At 44.7% G+C, this 23,090-nt stretch overlaps 1 protein-coding gene across 3 annotated transcripts in view; it reads right to left on the reverse strand.

The window, feature by feature from the left end:
- Window positions 1–23,090, reverse strand: part of zbtb46 (zinc finger and BTB domain containing 46) — a 60,154-nt gene that overhangs the window by 4,804 nt on the left and 32,260 nt on the right. For 2 of the 3 annotated variants that reach the window (XM_039604637.1, XM_039604636.1), the window contains exons 4-7: window positions 11,030–11,311; window positions 6,028–6,368; window positions 4,534–4,576; window positions 869–4,412 (exon numbers count right to left, since the gene is read on the reverse strand). In XM_039604637.1, the coding sequence (XP_039460571.1) occupies window positions 3,616–4,412; window positions 4,534–4,576; window positions 6,028–6,368; window positions 11,030–11,311 (1,463 nt within the window). In that variant the 3' untranslated portion in view covers window positions 869–3,615. The other variant, XM_031745480.2, reaches the window with a different exon arrangement.

Consider the following 23,090-nt stretch of genomic DNA (forward strand, 5'->3'; position numbering starts at 1 on the left):
CTAGGTTGTGACCATGATTGTAACATTTCCGGCAGACAAGCTAACATCATATGATGGATGGTCAAATGTCTGCAAAACCTCAAGAGAGGTCCCGGGCCTCCTAATTTGACCTCTGTAAACACTTTCCCACAGAGTTTATACACTCACTGTGTCACTCATTTTGCGTCACACTGAATAAATTCTGCTTATTTTGTAAATCTTGGTCATACTGTGTTTCGAAATTGAGTATTTTCTGTGATCTGAAGACGCACAATAAATTGCTAAGAACAAGAGAGTGGTTTTAAAGTCTGTGGTAAACCTCACATCACATCCAGTATTTTGCAACAAGATGGCGATGGCAGAAACGTTAATCCCAAGGCTTCAAAAGGGACACTTCAGAACCCAGTGGTAGCTATGTCCATCTTTTATACTGTCTAAGATTGCTTTGAACTAACTAGTTGGTGTCTGTGAATGCACTATAGCCTCTAAATAAGCTGACCTTTTGTCCAAACCACTTATGGCTCCACAAAAAACAAAGACGGTAATAGCCATGATGTTAAATCAAAGCTTCTACACAGGAATTAACAAACGAGTCGGTAATGTATACTGGTTCTGTCTCTTATATATAACATCTATAAATCTTCACTTTGAGTAAGGTGTAATTTGCTACCGCCTACAGGTAAATAAAGGACTGCACTCACCAGTGTGTGCCTCTTCATGTGCTCCCTTCGGGTGAACTTCTTGCCACAGATTTCACAGGGGTAGGGCCTCTCACCAGTATGGGAGCGCATGTGCCTCTTTAGGATGCACTGGTGCATAGCAGAGAAACTGCAGTAGGGGCACTTGAACTTTTTACGGATCACCGTGAAGTCATTCACTGAAAGGACAGAGAAGGGGAGGGAGGGTAGAGAGAAAGAAGGGGGAGAGAGAAAAAAAAAAAGAATTGAAGGTTGAGTGAAGCTTGTTTAAATAAACCAACATGTCACTTTTTAGTTACTGCATTTAATTAGCGGCATGGTCTAGAAATGTACCATCAATTCCCATGGCCACCCCAATCCCCGTCAAAGCTACGGTTGCCCTGGCAACAGCTCTTCCTCTATACTAAAGTAATAAAGGCAAAGAGATACTATAAACACATAACACAACAGCCAGTCTGCCTTAGTTGCACTAGAAGGTCTCTACTATGGACAGCGAAAAACACAGACAGAAAGACAAACACAGACAATGACAATAAAATAAAATCACCCACACAAAGAAGGAATATTGAATCACACAAGGGAAGGCAAGGGCAAAATACAACAAATATTAATACCATGTCTTAGTGTTGTGTCGGGGTCTGGTCTAGATTTAAGTGGTAGCTTAGGTAAAAGACATCGAAGTAAACTGACTGTTTCTCTGTGTTTGTCTGTTTCTAGCCACTGACACAAAGCATATGACTCGGGGAGACTGGAACTGGATTTACGAATACAAAAACACAACAAACACTAATCACGTATAGTTGGGAGTCAAAAACACGGTAGGGGTTACAAGCCTTTACAATATATTTACCTCCATCTGCAAATCGACTTCTGCTCTGATTAAATATTCAAGAAGCACATCACGAAAAAAACATGCAAATACACATGAACTGCACAGCAGAGTTAGGTATTTGGATTTTTTTTTGGTTAAAGTGCAAAAGTAATGAGAGAAATATTGCAGTGTGTGTATGTGTGCACATGTGTACATAACACGGATAGCTTCTTTAAAGAATAAAAACAGCAGCAAAGTTTAAAAATTTCCATCATAGTTTAATTACAGCATAAAATCTACAAGTAGAATCTTGTGTGAAAAAGTACAGAATGAAATATCTTTCAGTATTTTCACATTTTGCAACAGCACTCAAAAACGGCCTTTCAGTATTTTCCATTTCTACTCAATGACTGGCTCTGATTATTTCCTGACTTCTCCGAGCTTGCTGCTCTGTCTCATCTGCTGGCTAGGACAGGGCGTGCTACCTGAAAATGTGGGATTCTGTGGCAGAAAGGATTTGGCATTTAGGAATTCCCTATGTATATACACAGGATATGCACACAACAGGAAGCGGACAGATTCCCAATTGACACCAGTTCTGCTATTCTAAGCACACAGAAGTTGCAGCTCAATGTGCTCGAGTGATAATTAGAAGTAAACACAGGTGAACAGCTTCTCTTTGGGCATAGTAATCACAGTATGCGTATACACAATAAACCTATTTACTGTAATTGGGTTTTATCAAGACAGTATCTTGTTGCATGTTAAAGGCCTGCTGTAAACTAAAGAGAGAAAATTTTGGCAGAAATTGGTGTGAATTTACATTAGCAATGGTTTTCAAGCCAGTGTTCAAGCTGATTCCAATAATCCTGCTTCTGCCCATCGACATTCTCCACCACCTCTCTTATTATTCTCCTGCATTTGCCTACTTGTCTCTCTTGATCTCTCATTTTCTACCCCATGCTCACAACCACACCATTATCTGTCTGCAGCCGTGACATCACTAAGCTCATCCAGTTTAAAGGGCATCTGCCCTTCATTGCCCACTTCCTCTTCAGATGAGGGGTCAGAGGTTAAGAGGGGCCGGAGCCGTGAAGGACCAATTACTGTCCAGCTCCAACCACACTCAGCCGTTGCAAGAATTACAGATCTGGGACAGAAGAGATGGACAGAGAAAGAGAAAATGACACCACCCAACCCCCCCTTCCTAGCTGCTACTGATCTATTGTTTTAGCTGGCTTTGTCTCGTTCAGCACATCCCCTCATCTGTACCGATATGACAGCAGTGACTGAAAGCAGTCATGTCACACTGAGAACAAGATACTGCGTGTTCAATAGCGGTGGATTTGGGGTCAAATTCTGTTGGCCTATAGTTAACAAAATCTAATGTTTTTGTTCTGTGTTTCAGTTCTTTTATGACAGTTCCTTCTATCAGCTGAGGCGTACTGCCCCTAGCATCAGTCATATTCTCGCCTGGGTTTTTATTCCGTCCGTATGATGCAATGCTACAAAATTCCTGCAGGTGGTGTGGTTGTGTGGGCTGTGACTCAGAGTAATGCCTGGCAGATATCTCTGAATGTCTTTGTGCCCCTAATGCAGGGGTGGACAGAAAGATAAAGATCTCTCTGCCTAAAAAGGAGAGAAGAGTTTAGTCAGACCGGTGGCTGGCGACAGAGAGTGAGACAAGTGGTTTAGGTCGGGGAGGTGGAAAGCCCCATCCCCCCAAGTCTCTCAACCCGGCACTGCAGTGGAAAGTAATTCACCTGTTCAAGGGTACACTCAGTGCTCACTAAAACTATCCGCTCAGTCTAAAAAGACCACATATATTTTCAGTCAAAGGTTTGTTTTTCTTTTTTTTGCATAGCAGTTGTGCACTTTTGACACATAAGTCGTCAGTTTGAGTCACCATTAAAAAAAAAAATTAGTGACATAAAACTTAGCAAGCAATAAAAAAAGTCCCTAGATATTTATATCCATAATCAACAGACATGATTTTAAAAGGAACTCTTACTTTGTTACTGTGATGACACCACAGAGTATTTTTGGCATGAACGTAAAACACATTTGAGGATACACGACTAACTGATGGGTAGGAAATTGTGTAGCGTGCTGCCTGTAATTCCACTCTCAATTTTCCACATTGATACTGTGATTATGATTGTCAACCTTCATCTGTTGCGTTACTCGCCACAGTGGGTCTATAGTCCCACCCTGAGACATTTCCATTCCACTGTTGCTTCCCAGTATAGCTCCTGGCACTGACCCCACCTGGCAGCACACCTTTACATGTGTGGCCAGGTTTTTCTGGGTGCTAAAAGCCTTGGCACAGGCAGGGCAGGTGTGCCCTCTCTCTTTGGAGTGAACGGACGACAGGTGCCTGTGTAGGTCTGTGCGGTCTCTAAAGTGTTTCAGACAGTACACACACTGCATCAACTTCTTCTTGAAGTGGATGGTCTTCTCGTGTCGGTCCGCATTAGATTTGAGAGTGAAGCTGGCGGGGCACTGCGAGCACAGGTACCGCGCCGGTGCAGGCTCAGCCACCGCAGGCCGGTATGAAGACTGAAAGTGGAAAGGATGACTTTGCGGATGGTGACGGGGCTGGGTCGGTTGGTGGTGCGGACCTTGGATGCTCGGCCAGTCAAGGGACAAGGCCATCAGAGATAGGGTGTGGCGGTACTCGTGCTCCCTGAGATGCTCCAGGCTGCGGAACAGCCGTTTGCACAGGGAGCAGGCGAACCCCTGTGAGGGCCAGGCACCGTGCTCTGGCACAACCCTTTCCCCTAATCCAGCCTCTTCACCCAGCCCAAGCAGCCCTTTAGTCCCTCTGCCAACCACGGGCACTGACGCAGGCACAGTCAAGCCACCCGCACAACTCCCCTCGCCCATCTGATCCCTCTCGACAGGAGACTGGTCACCTTCCAAGGCTGAAATAGTGAGAAGGATGGTGAGAGTGAAAGTCAGAGAAATAGTGAGGTACAATAAGCACAAGCTTAAGTTATCATGACTATTAAATTGTGACATCAACTTTTATAGCATACTCCATACCTGTGTTGTATTCTTTAGTGTCTTCGTTGTCTTTCATGCCCTCCTGTAAGCGCAAAACATACGGTTATGTCACACGGGCATATTTATACAGCCTGTATGGAATGTTGTCTGGACATGCAAGAGGAAGGAAGATGGTACAAGCTGTGAAGGCAAGCTTATTTAAAAAAGAAATTGTAAGAAATGGAGAAACAAAAACATGGAAGCAGAAAATTAAAAAGTAAAGCAAAACAAGGTCATGATTATTCAAAGACTTTGAAACTGGAAAGCAAAGAGAGAAAAAAAAAGTAAATCATTTCTGGATGCTACAGCTGTCTCATGGGCACAGAATGAGCAGTTATGCTGAGCTACAGTGTTAATAAATGAATTACGGGAGAGATACTCATAAACTCAAAACTCTCTTGGGTGTAAGCAAGGTGCACCTAAACACCCGTCCCCACACTTTCTTTCCTTCGGCAACTAAACTAAACTCCACTCTTCAGTCTACTCCATGCTCCTGCCATTCCTTCACCCCCGCCCATTTGCTCAGCCCCTACACTCCTCCTCCTCCTCCTCCTCCTTCCTCCTCTCTAAGAACAGAACACCATGCACTGGGCAAACAGATGGCTTGTCCGTAGAGATAGGGAGGCTTGTTGGGAGGCAGGTCCACTGAAATCAAATGCTGCTCCTAAATGCTCACCCGCACACACAGCGTACACACACAGACTGGCACAAAACTCACTGCTACACATGCTCATATTGCCATGCTCTCTCTTACACACACACACACACACACACCCACTCTCTCACTCACACACTGAGAAGAACAAACAATTTCCTGGGCTGCGAGAGCAAACCTCTCATTGTCTACTTGTATTGATTCTACTCACTCTCATCACACTACCTTGCCTGTTATCTGCCATCTCTAAGCACACGCTGCCATTGTGACTAGACGTGTCATCACTAATGTAACTACTACAGACTACATTACCACTAATGTTGAGCAAAGACACTTCTGGCTTGAAGGTGAATTCAAGTCTAACTATATTCAAAGATTATTTGAGAAGGGAGACATGAGTGAAGAACTGGCAATCTGAAAGGAAGAGAAAAGCAAACAAAGCATACAGAAAAGAAAGAGCAAACAAAGGAAAAAAATAGCATTTCTTCTCCAGCGAAGCAGGAAATATGCCAAATTCCACAAAGAGAATGAGATACAGAAAGGGATTGAGCAATGATGTGCTAACATTTTTAAAAAGAACTCTTTCTGAAATAAGGGTAATATCCCCATTAACCCCCAATTCCTCCTTGCAAAAACTCCTAGGTTGCTCCCACCACATCACTTGCCACTTCTTACCCTCCATCACCTCTCAAACCCCTTCGGTGTGTGCGTGTATAGAAACAGGGTGATGCTGCCCCCTGGATACTTATCTCCACTGTTAGAACTTTTATCTGAGTGGAGTAGCAGTGCCCAGAGAGCAGCCTGTGCCCTGGAGCTGAGCCAGGCTCTGGTACACTTACCTCAGGCAAGGTGGAGGGCTCTGGGCCCTCAGGGGCCTCTTCAACTTCCATGTCCAATCTCTCTGAGTGCAGCAGGGGTGCCCCAGCCCTCAGACCGGGGGCCTCCAGGGGCCGAAGCTCAGAGGGGTGCAGTGGTGTGGGTGGAGTGGGTGGGCAGTATGCTGATGTTGATGTTGTTGATGATGATGATGATGGCGGTAGTGGTGGTGATGATGATGGTGGAAGATGAGGAGGAAGAAGAGGAAGAGGAGGAGGAGAGGAGCCAGCCCCCTGTTTGTTATGAATAGTGGCCCCCGTGGCCCCTGGCCGGAGCGTGCTGCAGTAGTTGTTGGAGTAGAGCCCTGAGGAGCACAGGAAACGAGTCTCACCCACCCACTCACGTACAACTGCAACTCTGCTAGCAGCTGGCCACCAGAACACAACGGGAGAGAGTGGGCAGGGGGCACACAGAGGCTGCCAGTGCTACACTATCAAACACTATGGAGAGGGGGAGGAAGAAAAACTCTGAAGTTTCACTTTCCACCAGCCAAGGGGAAAGGGTTAGGGCTTCTCTTCTCTCTTTCTCTCTCTTTTTTTTTCTTTCGCTCCTCTGCTCTCCTTCTCCTTCCACCCACATGCGTGCGCAGAGGATGGCAGCGGGTGTGTGTTTTGTGAGTGTGTATGTGCCATGTTGTGTGAGTAAAATGCATATAAGGAGAGGGCTTGAGGATCCTCTGTAGCGTGGAAGGAGATTGTTTTGGAGAGGAGCCATCTTGCAGCTCAAGTGAAGATTTTTTTTTGTGCACGCAGGGTAAAGGACGACTACATCGACCATGTAAGATGTTTACCAGCAACAAGTTAAGACACGCTGGATAAGAATTTCAATTTTTTTTTACAGAACCTTTAGCTTTCCACAACTATTCACACAGAGCCTTTTTTTTCTGCTACATTAATATCACCATTAGCTGGTACTGAGAACGCATTTCTTTTTTTCTCCCTTTCTTCGCTTTGATTAATAGTGTGTATTAATCAAAGCGTAATGTATCGCATGGTTCTCTAGACAGCGCGTGTACGCATGCGAGCGTTTGCAAATGTGGGCAGCATTTTGGGGAATGTCTCCAGAGTTATGCAGTGGGTTAGCCATTCATTGCCCTCCTCTGCATAACGGACAGAATCACACAACCATGAGGCTCGGCCGTGGATGGATTCCTGGAATGTTAAACTACCGCACCCGACACTCCCCACTCCCACTCACTGAGAACACACACAAATGCTTAACTCCCCATCTCTTCTTCCCCACCCCATCAGTGACAGGGGAAACAGCATTAACAGCGAAGAGGAAGTAGAGACCGAGAGTAAACGGATGAGATACAGGTGAGAGGGAGTAGCTCATTAACAAATGGTGTTCTGGCAGTAGACGGTTCTCAGGAAAGGGCTTTCATGGAATAGTTAATCAGTTTTGGTTCAAGCCTCTTGCAGAAATGCAACATGTAACTGCATATATTACAGTGTCGTATCACTGAGTTTAATATTTCAGTTGTGTCTGGCAAGCTTTAAAGTATGCAAATAGCAGTCAGCTGACTGCCTGCACAGCGGCAAGAAAAAAAAAAGACAAGAAAAAAGTAAAATAATTGCATTACTTAAACATGGGATGACTGAATATGAACTAACATACAATCGTCATCCCTTTCTTTCACCTGCCATCCCAACGGAGTCCGTACTTATTACATCTGTTTAGGCTTTAGGGAAGCAATTAGTGGAAGGTGACTGACCAAGGTTACTAATTAACTAAAAAGCTCTGTAAGTTTGTTAGGAGAAAATAGCAAGATTGGATTGGATTTTACCTCTCTGTAACCTCACGGAAAAATGCTTAATGACACATGGCTAGTCATAACCTTTGGACAGTTTTATTTACTTTTTATTATTTAAAAAATATATGAACAAAAGACCGTGCAGGTTTGGGTTCATAGCAGCTTTGTGCACATCCGTCTATTAGATTCCGCCACTTGCAGGTAAGTCCTGTTGAATCCAAAAAAGTTGATATATAAAGTAGACTCAATTTGAAAATCCAAGTCTAGATTAGATTCATTTCCATCTGCCATATCAGTTAACCCTCACTGTTCTTCCTTTCCAGTTGCAGTACCAAAAAAAAGAGAGAGAGAGAGAGCCAGAAGACAAGCTATATAGGATCCATTTGTTAAATTTGGAACAAAATTTGTGTCACAATCATAAATACATTTTGAAAATCTCTTGGCAGTAGCTGTGGAACGAATGGTAGCTAGTGCACAGAGGTGAGTCAATTTTTAAAAGTAGATGTGAATTGATGAGAGCTGGCAATGGAGGGAAAAGTTCAATAATGTCAGTATAATCTCTATAGTTAATTGGATGTTCCTAACATCCTGTACATGGTGGCAGTGTGGGCAGGTGTGCAGGGATGGTTCTGCAAAATCCATTGTCTGGAATTGACTCTCTGACGCACAGAGAGGTAGTGGGGCCAAATCCCATTGATCTTAATTGGATTTTGGAGGTTGATTGACATACACACTGATTCCACTGTATTTTGGCATGTGGTCCGTGACCCATGCAAAGGATAGCAAAAAGAGAAGCTGTGCATTTTAATTCCATGTCCTGTCAACAAGATGGGGGTCGAATCACTTTGACTTGCTACATGCAGAGAGAGATATTTCCAGTATGATCTTATTTTTGGATGCGTGGATGTTTAGCAGAAACCCGGTTTATTAAATCGTCAGTTATGTCGGGGGAAAAAAAGAATGAGAGAAAGAGGAACAAGATGAAAGGGTGTGGGAGGTGGTAGCTCTATGTCAAGGCCTTTTGCTTATATTCAGGCCTCTCTGGAATTGGGACAGGTGACCTTGCTCTGCCTCCTCCGCGCCTAGATCAATACTTTCCCACTATTTTAGACCAACATGCTTTGATGCTCCACAGCTGAAGTAAAAGAGGGGGGGAAGAGACAAGAGTGAGACAAATATGGAGGAACTGCAAGAGCTGGCCAAAAGGGGAGGGAGTGAGGGAGAGTGTGAGGGATGAGTGTTAAGGAGGGGTGAAGGAGAAATAGATGGAGGAAAGGAGGGACGGATAGCATGAGGGGGAGTACAGGAGGGAAAAAGGACAGGAAGGATGTTAAGAAGGGTTGAAGGAGAAGCGGGAGGAGAACAAGAGGAGGGGGGGGAAAGGGCCAAATGGAAGGAGGGAGGCAGGGAGCAGTGATCTGTCAAACCAGGCAGACTTATCCTCCGCCCAGTAATCTGAGGTACAGTGTTTGTTTATTTTCTGTCCTCATTTAGACACAGGGACAGACCTGGGGAGGGAGGGGAGGATGTTGGCCATCTCGACAGGCCCATTTCCCCAACCCCTATTGTGTAGGGACTAGAAAATAGGGTTTGGCTAACCAAAACCCTCCCTGAGGTTTCTTTGGTGACAACTAAAATACAGATATAGTGCTCATTCAATGTGTTTTTTTTTCCATGCATAGAGCAAATGATTAACATTCTCTGAATTCTCAAAATCCCCTATTCATATAGTCAAGGCTGAGTGTATCTGTAAAGTCTGAGTGTGTATCAGAAAGCCTCTTCTTCTCTTTTCTGAGGCTTGTGAGGCTGTCTATCTGTGCTGTGACAGCATCCGATTCTCCTCTTTAAGCCAACAGAAACATCTCAATCCCACACACTTAACACTGACACAAAAGGAACGATGTGATGTGACGTGCATGCGCGAGCGCGTGCGGCTGCGAATGTGTGTTTGGTCTATTAAGTCTTGGCCCTGTCTTTTATTTTGTAGGTGAGTGGGGCTCAACTGAAAAGACATGACTAGGCTCAGAGTTGTACCCTTCCTTTGCTTTTCTTCCGCTCACAAAAACAGGCAGAACTCAGGACAAAAGATCCAATTACTAGCCTGTAAAAGCTAAAGAAACAAACACACGAGTTGAATACACACATGCGCACGCACACAAATGTGCCCACGCGGACGTGGACTCAAGCAAATGCATGCTCACACTAGGACACACACACACACACACACACACACACACACACACACACACACACACACACACACACACACACACACACACAGTTTAACACCCTCATTGAAGGCAGAAAAAACTGACAGAACAAAGAAAAAAAAAATCTCTTGTTAACACAGACAAATTAAGCACCAATGCGGCCGCTTATTGATCTATTATTGATATGATTAGGAAATGATTTATTACACTGTAACAGGAAGAATTCTGTGATTTAAGAGCTTCTTTTACTAATTTTAGCTGAGAATATCAGATTTTAAAGAGAAGAATAATTATTGGTTGCTTGGTCGTGCACAGATATATAACAAGAAGCAAAGATTTGTAATAGGTCACCTTTTTATTGCTTGCTGTAATTGTGTTCTTTGTTTATGACATTTGGTGAGTTTGGATCTATTTGTTAATTTTGAAAGCCCTTCTAACAGCTTGCAAAGATTTATATATTGTATCTGGAGCAATTTGGTAGGTAAATATCTGAACAGTTGCTGCTGCACTGTTGTGTTATTTTGCTGCGGTGAAATACAGCCGTAGACCCACTGATACCCACAAAGAAACTGTCACATAAAACCAAACAAATTTTCTCAAGACAGCACGAGCGATCCCAGCAAAATGTTCTCTCACTGAGTCACTGCTGACTAGTCATCACTGGCATTACCACACAAACTGGTTACACACTCAAGTGGCACCACACAGGCACACACACACACACACACACACGCGTGCACCAATATGCACACACACTTGCACACACAGGGATTCAGAGTTATCCAGATAACAGTGGCTGATGAGGGAAAGTACTACAACAGAGGAGGCGCATGCCAGAAGCAGTTACGCCTGTATGTTTTATGTATCGCAGGTGACCACGTAAGCAGGTACTCAAAGATAAAGTAGTAGAAAATTTGTGTATACCTAAGTTATATTGAGGTGTGTGTGTGTGTGTGTGTATAATAATCAGGGTGAGTGCAGTGTTAGTAAATAGTGACTTACAAGACAGGGAGTGTCCTCCTTTGGGCAGGTACTCATACAACAAGGGGTTATCATCTCCCATCATCTCAGCCCGCAGTGACAGCAGGCTGTTCTTACTCATCAGCGCTGCCTTCAGATTGGCTACAGATGAGATTGTTCCACCCCCGGCTCCTCCCCCAGCCTCCTCCAATTCGTTGGTCCCCAGGAAGCTGGGCTCTGTGGTAAGAGGCTCTTCCTGTTTGAGGAAGAAGTCGAGGCGTTCGCCACGGCTGTCTGAGCTGTTGGGTTCAGTCACGTCTGCCCCTGAATAGAGATGAAGTAAGAGAAGACGGGTGAAGTTCTTGTGCCCTTATACAACTAAAAATGACTGACATTAAAATGCTATTCAAGCTCAAGCTGGTGTTTTAAATCACTGAAGCACTGTTTTAATATATTTGAGGGATTATGTGTTTCTCTATAGGATGAAAATTCCATCACTTTTGACACTGTGAAGCATCTCCAAAGGGGATAAACAGGGATGGTCAAACTACAACCCCCCCCCCAAACAAACAAGAAAAAAGTTGACACTTTTAGGTTTCACCTGACAGTGATAACAGCCTGAGTGAAAGCACAAAAAAACACCATATTAAACCAATCCTTTCAACCCTCTCAGCCAAGTCATCGTTTACACCCAGTGTTTTTGGTAGCGACTACCAACACGTCACCACTCTGATTCATCCCTCGCTCTCCTCGACTCCCTAACATACCTCATCATCACCAGTCAACAAAAATACAGAGAGATCATAAAGAGACAGTGTGAGAGCGAACGGCAGACACAGACGTGATGCATGTGTGTGCGTGTGTTTATGCGCTACGCCTGTGAGCGTGTGTGCGTGAGTGTGTGCGTGTGTGCATTTAGCCATCAGACTCGTTGAAAGCAGAGAGAAGCTGTCAGCAGTAGACATGTCGCTGGAGGTTCCACTGTACATCTACAAGACTGTCAGACCACACTGCTGACGACAGCTCTGCTCAACACACACACACACACGCATGCATGCACACAAACAAAAACACACACAAATACAGACACAAACACACTTTTATTACCTCCTAATTGACATTTAGCTGATGACAGGTTGCTTTCTCCAACAAAGAAGTAGACAAAAATACACACCAGGCACATCACTGGCTTAGAGTCTTTGAAAGAATGGCTTGTCTACATCTAAAACAAACACAGGGACTTCTGAGCGCTAATGCAGACTTGAGTCTTGCCTTAAGGAGAGGGGGGTGTGTACATAATTATGTGTGACTGTTCTGGACAGAAACCTTCTGACATCCTAATATATAAGTTTACCGTTGCACAGCGCCCATGCAGCGACAGCTGAAATCACACTCAGAGCTAATGGGGAATAAACAGAGTGAGGACAGTAACTAGGGTGATGCGGGGGCACTCAGAACAGAAACGGGTGGGGAAGCAAAAGAGGAAAGAAAACATGAAAAAATATAATGGAAGCAAGAAAACAAAACAGCCCTATTGTTCATTTTAACTACAGTTAGGCAGTGTTAAGTGTTTCCTGTGCAGCCTGGTGGCCGTCTGCTGCAGGGGAGTCAAGGTGACAAAGACAGTAGTTTGGCTCCACGTCTGGAATACCGATGGGTATACAGCTTTTTCTCAGCTTACTAGGTCAGTGCTGACCACCCTCTCTCTCCCTCTCTCACACACAGACACAGGGAAACTGTCAGTCATTTTTCATGCTCGGGATAGATAAATGATCCCAGATCAGATGGATGGATACACGTTCTGTATGCATGGTTGCACATATAGATCTGAAAGGTGTAGAGATATGAGTGAGATATTGAGGATGGGGCGCCTCAGATGAGAGTGACATACATACGAAGTAATCAGTAGTCATCAAACGGCTAGCTAACGTATCACAAGATATTAAAAAAAATAAGGGTGGGGGGGAGTAAAGAGAAAAAAAAGAGAGGAGGCATGGGCAGCGTGGAAAGAGAAAGAGATAAAGGAATAAAAAAGGCAGGGGAGTGTAAAAGCGGGGGTGTTGAGCTGTGGAGGAAGCACAGATGATACACACAAGACACACATGCGTGCATCCACGCACACCCCCGTCCCACCCGCACACACACAAAGTTAATTAAGGAGGGGGTGTAGGGGTTGGCGCACAGGGCATGAGGTGTAGGAATTCATTAGAGCTCTGCCCCCTCCTTCAGTGGGCAGCCCAGCAGCCACAGGAGTCAATCAATAACATAGATCTGCTGTTGGCCAACAACAGCACACACACACATACACACTTGCACAAATACACACATATATGGAGAAAGAAGAGGCAGACAAATGGAAGCAGAGAGGGAAAAGAGGGTCATCTCTGACCCCTATCTCCTTCCACTCATCTGTTCATCGGGTGAGTGAATGACCCCAGAACGGTTTCCCAGCATCCCCTTAGACACGTGCATCTACAGATGGAACATATCCGCACTCCTTACAGTCATACAGTAACAATCCTTCAGTCACACGGTGTAGATTGAATGGAAGGGTTATGGAAGAGTGATTGCTTCATGGTCTCCTTGCAGATGCCGGTCTAACTTCTGTCTTGCACAAAAAATGTGTGAAATGAATTTTTGTATTTGATGCATTAGTGAGCCACTCTCACATGCCTGCAACATGCAGCGCCGTATCCTGCTTTTCTGAGGATATACCCACATATCCGGGACTAAGCGCGAGATATTAGAAATTAGTATTCAGCTGATCGCAAACAGGCTTCCTCGCTAAATAATCGGAATATACGGCATAATCCGCCTTTACTTATGTAAGCTTTATCGGGCCTGCGTAGATGCTGTCTTACTTAAACCTCATCCTGTTCCTACAGATAAAATCATTTACCACACCAGAACCAGTCGCACCTAATCCCATGCGCGCAGCTTATGGATTTCATCATACATGTGCCGGGTTTGGTTGAGGATTTGTAGATACACATATTGTGGTATCTTTCAAAGGCAATAGGTTTATCCCGAGTTTTAGAGACACTGTGGTTACATCATTCTTTTGTGCACATATGCTGAGTGTTAACGTACCGGTTGTCATGAGGCAACCTATGAATTTCAATGGCATGGAATATGGCTTTGAACTGCGTGGTCAGATACAAAAAAAACAATAACATTTTCCTCGTCTTTTTTTCCCCTCCTCTTTTCTTCTGCCTTTACAGTGCAGCGGTCTCTGTACAGTGAAGGGAATTTTCATTTTCCCCTTCATAAAAGAGTCCGAATAATTTAGATTTCTGCTTTCTGAAGAGATCTTCCGTTTAATTTGGTTGCCATGGTAGCCGGGCACCCTTGGCTTCAACATTTATGCTAAATAAAACCCCCTTTTAAAAAGAGAGACAAATATGTGGAAATGGTGGGTTCTCTTTGTTCATGTGTGTGTTTTGCGTGTGTGTGCGCGCGCGTGAGCGATGCTGCAAGCTATGCAGGGGCTTGAGTGGGAAAAAGCAAAGGAGGAATAAGACTTGCCTTGGAAATAAAATAGGTGTGCGCTGAACTATACTTCAAATGTGTTATGAGGAATCCTGAATTTATCATCCATTGAGTGAGTTACGGCTAATGGATAGAAGATACAGTTTTATGCGCTGTGGTTGGAGGCTGCACTGTATCTAAGTGATATGTGTGTGTGTGTTTCACAAGGGGAGTTGTGTTACTAGAGAGCACGCTTTGACGCAGTAAAAAGGAGGAGAGAGAAGGCCTGAAAAGGGAGGGAAGGGTCGGGTGACCCAGTTTGACCTCTGATCTTCTGTTCTGATTGTGTGATTGTGTGTGTGTGTGTGTTTGTGTGTGTGCGGGCGGGTGTTTGTGTGTGTTTCGCACTACAAATGCCTCCCTCTTCTCTAAATGAAGCCTGACACTGTTTTGGGAGGGAGTTTCCATTTTCCAAATATAAAGATTCTAATAGATTAAAAAAAAAAGAAAGAAAGAAAAAAAGGCACAAAAACCCCCCAAAAAGATTTTTACAGGTTTCGCACTCATGCGCACATGACCTGGCTAATGATGGACACGCTCCTTCAACACCTCGAGTCACAAACACACACTCACATAACTCACCCCGCCTTCAAACCAACAGAGACAGTAACCAAACACAATGGAGAGAAAAAGTCCAGGGTGGTTAAGCAACGAGTTACTGAGGCTTGTCGACCACAAGAGAGCTGTCAGAGAAGAAAGTAGGGCTTGTGTGCATGTTTGAGTATGCGAGAGTGCAAACAAAGGAGAAAGACTCTCTCAATGTGTATCTCTCCATGCATATATGTGCGCATGTGTGTGTGAGAGACAGTGGAGGATACAGAAAGAAGCCTTGCCCCAAGTCGGCCCGGTTAATGGCTTGGCCAGCCTGAGGTTGAAAAGGACAAGGCATTACAAGAGCCGCGTTGCTCACAAGACTCCGCTGCTGTCCGTGTTGTCTGCGCGCCGCCGTCACAGCGTCAAGCTTCCAAATGAGAAAATGAAAGTCTCTCCTTCACCTTTTATTACAAACAGTTCCGTACGCTGAACCTGTGATTAGTGCGTGTTTGTCCTCGAGTGGACAAAGAGGGGAGGGAAGGTGGAACTTGCTTCCTCAGCATGCCAGAGTTTGAGAGGGTAAAAAAGTAATTTCAGCTGAGAAGGGGGAGTGAGGCACTAAAACAGCTCAAGAATTCAGAGGCAATTTAAAAAGCAGTGTGGGAGAGGAGAATGAAAAAAATGCTGGGTTAAAAAGGAGGGAGGATGGAAAGTAAAAGAGGTTGTTATCCTCTCTCTCTCTCTCTCTCCCTCTCTCTCTCGCTGTTGCTTTCTTTCTCTGTTGTTTTTAGGGACTAGCCGGGCCACAACCTCCAGGAGAGATAGGGAAGGATGGGTGGGTGGGTGGTGGTGGTGGGGAGGTGGATAGGGAGGGCAAGCATAAATCAAGCAGTGCCTGAAGGCTTTAGAGGAGGGAGGGACAGAGGGAAGAAAGTGGTAAAGGACAGGAGAGAGAGAAAGAGAGAGAGCGAGATGATGGTGCTGGTAGTGATGGTGGTACTGCTGGGGGCTCGGAGGAAAAAGAGAGAGTGTGGGTGGAGGGGAGGAGAGGAGAAAAGAGAAGAGGAGCACAACGATTGCAAGAGTGGTGGGGTGAGAGGTGGACGGTGGGGTGATGGAGCGTGGGTGGGTGGGTGAGTGAAGGGGAAGCGAGGAGAGGTGAGGGGGAGGTTACAGAGGCTCCGGGAGGGAGGGTTGGGTGGTGACGGTGGGGGCGAACGAGCGAGTGTGAGAGTAGGCTACGGAAAGCCAGCTAAATTTGAAAACGCTTCCCTTTCTCTGTGTCTACATTAAGACGGCAATGCTAAACAACCACAAGATGCAAGCATGTGGGCAGAATTAATCAGGATGTGATCTCACGTAATCTGGCTACAGTGCAGTATCTGGCCACGGTTAACCTCCTCGAGTGTTTTTCCAGTGCATTTGTATTCACGAGGAGGATATACGTGTATTTCTAGGTAGGATTTATCCCTTTTTAAAATGGCGGTCACACTTCAAAGCGGTGCAGCACAATTCATCGACACATCCGTAGGCCCACGTACCCGCAGGTGTCAAGCTAACAGCTAACACTTCGGCCAGCCTCTTTTGCACTTATTCTCTCTTACCGTTTCCTTTCTGTGGCTTACGTGTTATATAAATATCACTGAGCTGAGCATTGTAGATCACATCATTCAACAGTGAGTGACTTAAGAAGAATAAGCTGTCCAAATGAGAACAGTTGGATTTGCTTGATCCTTAATGGATCAGTGCTCTAAGTTCCAAGAAGTTCTCAGACTAAATATTCAGATTGGTTGCTTGTTAGCGTCCATATGGGAGGTTTAGCTCGTACCTTCTGAAGCCTCCCATGCAGATAAAGTTGTAGCAGTGGCACAAACACAAATGACTTTCAGCCAGGTCCTCTTCTAAGTGTCATTTTTACTCGCAGTTTGATTTTTTTCTTGAGGTTGATAATGGAGCTTGATGAATGGTGTAGTTAGTGTTAGGAAAATGTCATGGTTGAATTGCAAACTTTTGCAATGCCAAACACACATAGGGCAGGGCTCCATGCTCTGTTTCTTAAGTGCCAAGTGTTGCTACGTATACAAGTGACAACCTTGGCATGCATTTTATATCTACTTAGTCACATGCTTCCCTTTAAAATGGAACAGACGACCTTGTCTTTCATTTAAAACAGTTTCTTTAAACACACTAAATATATTTGTACCTTTAACTTCTGCCTCGCACCTGTCTGCTCTTTTGTGGACCAATCTGCATTCTGACAGAATAGATTCAATAAAAAAACGTCAGAACACAGCATACGAGCAGCAAGTTTTTTGTAATGACCTGATGTCCCCTTTTCTGCCCTTTTAAACGCTGGTATGCACAGAACTTTCATCCACCAGTAAAAGCATAGAGTAAAGTATATGAACCACTAGTATCAGAGATTTCTGATGACATACAGGTAAAAACTAGCATCAGTTCAGTCAAACAATCCCAGCTGGTGGAGGATATCATTGTCAGCTGACATGGGGTGATGGCCCAGCTCTACACATCCAATTAGAAAATCTCATTTAGGCCACGCTATTTAGGTTTGCTTTTGTTGCTGCATGTCTCCAAGCTGCTTTGCAACCCACCCCCCTCTCCTGGAACTCCTTTGATCTTGTTGCAGACTTAAAGCCGGTTCCGTGATGCGGTCTTGCTGCCAGCATTCTCGCCTCACGCTTTCTACATATGCACCTGAAAACAGAGCCTTATAGTTAAATATCAATGAATACAGATAGAAATAAGAATTTTCTTTTGACTACAGTGGTCATGACTGAATACATTAAAGACGGCTGTGTATGTCCCTTTCCTTAACACAAGTCAATGAGCCACAGTTCTGTTGAGGCCAGTGGAAAAGAGATCTATTTTTCTACAGTTTAAGTGTTTCGGCGTGGACAGAGATCTTTACAAAATGACACAAAGCAGCTGTTTATCCACACTGTCAAAATTAGCTGTGGACGTAGTCTGAGTGAGCAAGTGAATGACTGAAGGAAGGGAGGGAAAGAAGAGCGGGTGAGTGCGTGGGGGATGGAGGATTGCAGGGCTCAAGGTAATCTGGGGAGTTAATGCAGCTTAGAGGGACTGAGAGGAGTGGGAGGGAGGTAGAGAGAGGGAGAGAGGGGGAGTGATGGCAGAGAGAGAGAGAGAGAGAGAGAGGGAATATAAAAATAATAGGGTCAGCAGGGAAAGGGAGAGGGAGAGAGAAATAAATGAAGATATATCAGAAACAAAAAAGCCAAAGCAACTGAGGGGGTAGACAAAAAAAAAGAGAGAGAGCGGGGAGTGTAAAAGCTGGAGAGATAGGGAAAGAGAGAGAGCGATCCGAGTAAGTGCGTGAGATAAAGAGTGGGCTAATGAAAGGTAGGGTGAGGCTGAGCGAGTTGGCGGGCAGGAGGGAAGTCGACAGAGAGAGAACGAAAGAGAGCGGGGGAGAGGTCTGTATGGGGAAAGAATGCTGGGTGGGGAAGGAAGGCAGACACGCAGGGCTTTGTGCTAAGAGCAAAAAGAGAGAGAGAGATTGAGAGATTGAGAAAGAGTGAGAGGTTATGTCTTGGATTTATACATGGGAGAGGACCCGGCTCCAATGCCCCCGTCCAGCCCAGTCCTGGGTTGTATTTTGAAGGGTGAGTTGGGACACGGAGATATTGAGAGGAGGGATAATGGAAAGTGGAGGAGGAAAATGACAAACACTCAGGGTGGGGATGGTATAGCCTGTGGGTTACTGGTGTGTGGGTTAACACAATCTTTGACTCACACTGACCAACAGAAAAGCTTGAGTCTAACTATCCAGCCGGTATAATCTTTTTACTGCTCGGTGGAAATAAATTTAGACAAGTTTAAGAAGCAAACAAAGTTGGCAAATGTCAAAATATTTCCAGCTGGACATCCTGGAGTAGGTTGTGGAACTATAAATGAGATAAATGGCATATTAATGCCCACATATTCAAGAGAGTACAGTGGTGAGGAAAAATGCTTAAGATTTTTCACTGGTATATTATATTTTCTTAAAAATATCTCACCTTTCCACAAACTCACCACATAGTTGTGATGGAAGTTTCTGGAACTGACTACAGATACCACTGCCTACTTACCTACTTAAAATGAAAACAATATGATTATTTCATTTCATTTCCAAAACAATTAGTCATGAACCCAATAATTCAAAACACCTGATTAACGAAAAATCATTAATAAATCATTTGCACTGGACCCAAGTGTACAGAGACTCTTATTTAATGTTTTTAGATTTCTTAAAATTTAGCACTCGGTTATGTGCAGACAATTGCATTTAAATTAATTTGGTTAATATGTTTTATATCCAAAGAACGGCGGCTCAAATGCTCCCACCAAGTGACTGCCTGACAAATGTGCAAACACACAACACAACACATGCACTGCAGTCATACAATACAGTCACAACAGGTGAGCGGGGAGCAGGCGACCAGAACAAAAGTTACTCCACAACCCACCAGTGTCACTGTGCTCCATCCACACAGGAACACTTCGCAAAGTGGGAAGCATTGGGAGTTACATGTACTCTGGAGAGCATTAGCTTGCTGTGGAGCTGCCCAGTGACCAGAGAGGCTATTGCCCCTCTTCCCTTCTCTCTGCTCATCTCTCCCATCTCATAACATTAAGACTGTGCCTCTGTGCTTGTATCCTTGGCAACCTGCCTCCAACAATGGAGGCAGAGAGCTCTGGCCTCAGCATGGGAGGAGTATGGTGCCATGGAGAGGAAAAAGCAAGGGCGAGGGAGATAGAGGGAGATGGAAAGCTGGCACAGTGACTGCAGAGAAAGGGAGAGTGAGGGAATGACTGTTTGTCTCATATACAGACATCCCAGTGAAAATGAAGGAACGGAGCAAAGGGTTAAACAGGAGAAGGAAGCGCAACAGATGAGATATAGATGAGCATATACACCTGTGCTAGCTGCAAGCTTGGTGCTAGTGGATCAGGGGGGATCTGTGTCACTCCTGAGCTGATAAAAGCTGGATGGATCTCAAGATCAATCATGACAGATCTGGACCTTGAACCTCGCACTACTCCACGAGCCTGTCAGCAGTCTGAAAACCAAAATAGACGATGCCCTCTCCTAATGCAGCTCTGAATTGTGGTGCTGTAACCAACATGGAGCTGATTACACACTAACTGTGCAAATCCAAGTTTGGCTTTCCAAGTATCAACTTGTATTTTTATACTTGACTCAAAATTTTGCTAATCCACATAAGTGATTAATATGTTTGCCAACCTTAGACTCATTAAAAGCTTTTCAAACATGCTGAAAACTAGATTGTGAAAAAAAGGGAAAAAAATGGGGATTTAGTACTAATATTTGTCTGCAAAGACAAAACTTGCTGGGGTTGTTCTGCAGGGGAAATCACATGGGACAACATGGGAACGACGCCACAGCAGAATCCCCACAGCTTGTTCCCTCTATGATACAAATATAAGGGATAAGAAGTGTAAAAATCACACTGCACGGACGGAGGGGAAAACCAGAGCAAGGGACGCCTGCATAAAGAGGACTGTGTTCATTTCTCTTCCCCCACTGCACCCGAGCTGAGCCATTGAGATTAATTGCTTATGATCAAATCAGCAGAAGCTGTGCAAATTAAAGAGCCCCCACCCCACCCCAGCCCCCCGCCCGCACCACCCTCCTCCCTCACCTCCAAAACATCTCCCACCCATCCCCGAGCCAGACCCAGTGGACACTGCGTGTGATGAGCCGCAGAGCTTATTCGAGGCTACAAACGTGTCATTTCCTCTTTCCCCAGAGAGGAACAGAGAGCAAGGAAAGGCCTTCAAATGGAGCAAGGGGTCGGTCAAGTAGCGCAGACTATGTGCGCGCACAAACACATGTTCACACACACAGCCTCGTACAGAGACACACACACACACGTGCACACGCATGCACACAGAGTCAGTACCCCAAGCAGAACTGCTGATATCTCACCCCACTTCTCAAAAGTGCTTCTCTCCCTGCTTCTCCCTCGCTCTCTCTTTCTCATTAAGAAGCCATTAGAGGAAAGGGCAGCGTGAGACCACATGACCTCTTCCTAACCCCTGTAACCCACCCTTGAAAGAGAGGGAGGGAGGACTAGAGGGAGGGGGGAAGAGAGAAAGGGGGCAAAATATATAAACAGAGTTGGACAGCAGAAGAAGAAGCACACAAAAGAGTGAAATGAATAAAAAGAGATGAAAGTTGAGAGTTGAGAGAAAAAAAAGGTGAGCAGTGAGAGATCATACAAAGAAACCCCACTGCAACAGAGTGATAGGTGAGCAGCAGAAATACCTGAAAATCTGTGAGAGGTCAATTTTACTCTGGGCATGTAATATTTGGCCATACAGTAAGCTTTTATAGTGATTTTGGTGTTTTTCAGCTTCTATCAAAGCATTCTTAAGAGTGATGCAAGACATAATCTGAACTTGTATTTGCACTGCAAAAAGAAGGGACATTATGTCACTGTACCACCAGATCTTTTTCACTTGTTCTAGTAAAACATTTTACGCTCACTGTGAGATGATTAGACACGCTGTTTGCACCGGGCTCAGTGGAAGGATGGAGAAAGATAGAGGAGGTATGTATGAGTCAGAATGGAAGAGAGAGGTAAAGAGGTGTGTGTGATAAGTATGTAGTGATTTTAGAAGAAGGGGATAATTTGGGAGTGGAGGGGAAGACGGCTAGGCTGCTTCCTTAGTCGGACACAGGAATGTGGAGCGGGCGGATCCCAATGTGTGTGTGTGTGTGTGTCTTTGTGTACGCATGCATTTGTGCTAGACAGGAATCCCTAACCCCCACAGACTTCGGCTCCACTTATCAAGGTCTAAACAGAGGGGTATGAAGGGGGAGAGAGGGAAGAAGGGTCTGGGTGTCCTCCGCTATCAAATCTACCTCTCACCCCCGTTGCTCGCTTTCTTCTTTCCTGTACAGCACACAGACACACACACACATCTACAAAGACACACAAAACTAAACCTTGAAGTTGGATGTCTCTGAGGCTAGATAAACTATGGGAAGGCCAAACAGTCTAACCACACAGAGGGGAAAAGAAAAAAAAAGCCAGGGTCACAATTACATTTCCACCATATACAAACTTTTCTCTATCTCTTTGTGCCCTCCTCAAACACATGCTCACTTACATATTTACCACCACGTTCCACTGCCTAATTTCTCATTCACTCTGACTTTATCAGAGAGGCTTAACCTTTTTTTTTATGGTCACTCAGGCGAGGTGTAGTCTCAACTGGGGAATTTGATGAAGGAAAAGACAAATACGGGTACAGTTGCTGGGGCCCACCTGAAACAAGCCTGTGACCCAATTCAGATTCAGATTTACTGACATATAAGAAAGAAGGTTTTGGGGGGTGGGGCTGAAAAAAGATAGTGAGGAGATTAAGTGTATCAGATGAAGTTATTGTTTGCATGCTGCTGCTGGAGCATGAGGGTAGCGAGGAGGAAAAAGTTGCGAGGCGAGAGGCAGAGGAAGGTGGAAACAATGAGGAGTGTGGGCAGGCAGGTGATCTGGGGCAAAGGGGTTGGGGAAGAGTGGGAGACAACGGGAACAAAAGGAGACTGTGGCCTCCTTTTATCAAACTATGTTAAGGGACAGCAAGGCACAGAGGATACAGAGAGCTGGAGTCCTGACGTCAATTCTGGGCTAACCGCTGTTCTAACAGGAGAAATATGTCGCCGTAAGTTCGTCAGAGAAAAACTCATCCATGTTACACAGAAATGCAATGCTAATACAAAAATAATGAATATAGACACTCGGGAAAGGAAAGACTGGCCTGTGTTTGTAACCTCTGACAAACCACCAACAGTGTGACATCACTTGTTTTTTTTTTCTCTCTGCAGCTTTTCCCTGATGTGTGTTTACATGTGAAAGAAGTCACACAGTAACTAAAAGCAGGCCATTTATAGGTCCTGCTGCTCTTTTATAACAATATATTATATTGCATTTATCGTAACTGAGTGAGAAAATTTAGAAATGAACATTTTAGGATGCATTATGTGTATTTC

Source organism: Oreochromis aureus, linkage group 20 (assembly GCF_013358895.1).
Source record: "Oreochromis aureus strain Israel breed Guangdong linkage group 20, ZZ_aureus, whole genome shotgun sequence".
In the NCBI taxonomy this organism is placed as follows: Eukaryota; Metazoa; Chordata; class Actinopteri; order Cichliformes; family Cichlidae; genus Oreochromis; species Oreochromis aureus.